The sequence below is a fragment of the Rhipicephalus sanguineus genome, chromosome 8, assembly GCF_013339695.2.
Source record: "Rhipicephalus sanguineus isolate Rsan-2018 chromosome 8, BIME_Rsan_1.4, whole genome shotgun sequence".
NCBI lineage: Eukaryota > Metazoa > Arthropoda > Arachnida > Ixodida > Ixodidae > Rhipicephalus > Rhipicephalus sanguineus.
In genome coordinates this window covers 96,942,157-96,945,438 of record NC_051183.1, presented here as the reverse complement: position 1 = coordinate 96,945,438, position 3,282 = coordinate 96,942,157, and the positions used below count along the sequence as shown (strand labels likewise).

Here is a 3,282-nt window from a genome sequence, read left to right as displayed (position 1 = left end):
GCGCTGGCGGCCGTTTCGCTAGATGATATGCACCGAAATTGGTATCTTGCGACGTGACGTGTTGCGAACATAATAACACGAGTTATCATGAAAATCATGACACGCATGTCATGTACAGCATGACTTACGTGCGACGCTCATGGGGCGCTGGCGGCCGTTTCGCTAGATGATATGCACCGAAATTGGTATCTTGTGACGTGACCGTGTGACGAACACATAAATAACACGAGTATCATGAAATCATGACACGCATGTCATGTACAGCATGACTTACGTGCCACGCTCATGGGGCGCTGGCGGCCGTTTCGCTAGATTGATATGCACCGAAATTGGTATCTTGCGACGTGACCGTGGACGAACATAAATAACACGAGTATCATGAAAATCATGACACGCATGTCATGTACAGCATGATTACGTGCCAGCTCATGGGGCGCTGGCGGCCGTTCTCTAGATTGATATGCACCGAATTGGTATCTGCGACGTGACCGTGTGACGAACATAAATAACACGAGTTATCATGAAAATCATGACACGCATGCATGTACAGCATGACTTACGTGCCACGCTCATGGTGCGCTGGCGGCCGTCGCTAGCTTGATGTACACCAAAATTGGTATCTTGCGACGTGACCGTGTGACGAACATAAATAACACGAGTTATCATAAAAATCATGAACACGCATGTCATGTACAGCATGACTACGTGCCACGCTCATGGGGCGCTGGCGACCGTTTCGCTAGATTGATATACACCAAAATTGTTATCTTGCGACGTGACCATGTGACGAACATAAATAACACGAGTTAACATGAAAATCATGACACGCATGTCATGTACAGCATGACTTACGTGCCACGCTCATGGTGCGCTGGCGGCCGTTTCGCTAGCTGATATACACCAAAATTGGTATCTTGCGGACGTGACTGTGTGACGACCTAAATACACGACTTAACATGAAAGTCATGACACGGCATGTCTGTACAGCATGACTACGTGCCACGCCTGGTGCCCTGGCGGCCGTTTCTCTAGGTTGATCGACCCCCAAGTTGGTTATTGCGCGACGTTACTGTGTGACGAACATAAATAATAGGAGTTAACATGAAAACCATGACAGCATTTTCCTCAATGACAGACAAGACTGTATGCAGCTCTTTGCTGGCTGCTTCGCATTACATCGATTCCCACAATGCGTGGGATCTGCGGCTTTTTCGAATCGAAACTGCCGTCGAAAACGGCTCGAATTGAGTCCAGGTTCGAGGCCACCTCGCGATGCATACCACCCGACGCCGCGGCGGTTCTTTCTCACGCAGCATGAGTGCCTCTATGTCCTCCAGCTCAGGTACGCCAGGCAGTAGGGGTCCCAAAGATACTTGACCTCCCATTGTCGAGAGATCGCTGCACCTACCGCACGGCAGGGAGAAAGCTCGAACGTTGGCGCGCGCGCGTTCACCGTCCGTTTTGAGGGCTACGGCTACGGTGGCGTACTACAGCGGCTAAAATATGGCCATTAATCCGGCTAGCACACTTGGATTGGCTCAGACGGCCGTCAAAACACGTATCTATACTGATCTACCAGATGGCGCACACGCTCACTTTCGTTACGTACGCGGGTACTACGTGTACGAAAGCCCATCGTGGCAAAAGCGTCACGTAAACGCAGGCGCTTGCGTGATGCGTACGTAGCACCATCCGCATACTGAATCTCTATTAAAAAAAACCAGAGCTCAAAATTTCTGGAGCCCTCCACTACGGTTCCTCATAATCATACCATGGTTAGGGACGTAAAACCCCAACAATATTTTTATTGCGACGCACATATATGGACAGTGTCGGCTGTTTTTGCCGTCGCGTCGCCGCGTCATGCACCGTATATCTGTATTATATATCTATATCTATCTATCTATATATATATATAATATATATATATATATATATAATATATAAAGAAACAAAGAAAAATATTTCAGGGAGGGGCTGTCCCACGCACGGAATCGAACAAGCGACCTCTCGCTTTCCAACGCGCGGCATTAAACGGTTAGGCCACCAACAGCACCGTATTTCAGTCTGTAACGGCGAGCTATTTATACACCACCTACCATCAGCATGCTTTCTTAGTTACCACATAGCTGGCGCGCTTTAAAGATCGTCGCCCCGTTCCTGCGAACGCCGCTGCTCTTTCGCCCTACAGGGGTGGTCGCCTTCGTGCACTTATCTCGAGGAAAGAAGGGGCGGCCGGCGGGTGGGCGGCTGGAGGGTGGGGAGGGGAATTGTATGTCTTGTGCTTTCCTCGCGATGTCGCGCTGAAGCCACATAGCGAAGGTCGCTCGCTCGCTGCAGCGGCCGCGTTTGCGAAAGGAGCGCGCTGTTCAAACAGAAATAAGTAACGACGGGACAGTTCGCGCTCGTCCTGTGGTACCTGTTCGTTCGTTTCGTGCGTCGTGCTTTATGATGTGAGCAGTGCGCTTCAAGTGTCGAGCGTGACATGATAGCTTGCGCTCGTCCTGTGTGCGTTCTTTTCGTGCGTCCTTTGGGCTCGGAGCGACGCGCTGGCAAGTTCGAGCTGCTTTCCGTTCTTCGCGTTATTCCACTTTATTGCTATCGCATTCATTGCTCCGCGTTGCGGCGAAACTGTGATTTTTTATTTCATGTCATTTAGTGAGTCTAAATTGAAAACTGGTATAAATGCAGCAGCCTCTTTCCTCCGAGGAAGCTAAAAAGCAGCTATGTCATAACGAAGTACTTCAGTGAGGAAGCACAAGTCTCTTTTTCACAGGTCTCGGACTGTTGTATATCAAGAACGCAGGATCAGAGGGCGGAAGAAGACTTTATTGAGCTGCTCGTAGTTACAGAGCCTCGAGCAACTGCCCCGATGGAGGCGGGGTCCTCGAGGATGAGGGGGCCGTTCCGTCGCTCTCTTGTTTACAATACATGGCGAGAGCGGCGTCCCGGGGAAACGTGACTTACATGTCTTGAGTTCACGGCGCTGCAGTAGTACATATTCACAGCCGCGCACAGATGTAAACACGCGATGCCATGTGTCTCTCACTACACACTCACGTTGTTATACACGCACACTTTGCCGTTGCTATATGTGTGGCTTTTTAGTTCCCAACATATTCCTCCCCCCTAAGACTAAATGTGTCGTAATTCAGACGTTCAGGAAAACGTCTCGTGCGCGTACTCGCTGGAACGTTCCCGTTTTCACTGTCTGTGGGAGGTGATTCGAGGCTCCGTGTCTGAATGCGGACGGCGTCAAGCCTGGAGCTGACGGGCCGTGCC

At 50.3% G+C, this 3,282-nt stretch overlaps 1 protein-coding gene across 1 annotated transcript in view; it reads left to right on the top strand.

The window, feature by feature from the left end:
* The first annotated feature begins 1,314 nt into the window (after window positions 1–1,314).
* Window positions 1,315–3,282, top strand: part of LOC119403401 (uncharacterized) — a 5,684-nt gene continuing 3,716 nt past the window's right edge. Inside the window, exon 1 of the mRNA XM_037670340.2 lies at window positions 1,315–1,342. Within this exon, the coding sequence (XP_037526268.1) occupies window positions 1,315–1,342 (28 nt within the window). The remainder of the gene's footprint in view (window positions 1,343–3,282) is intronic.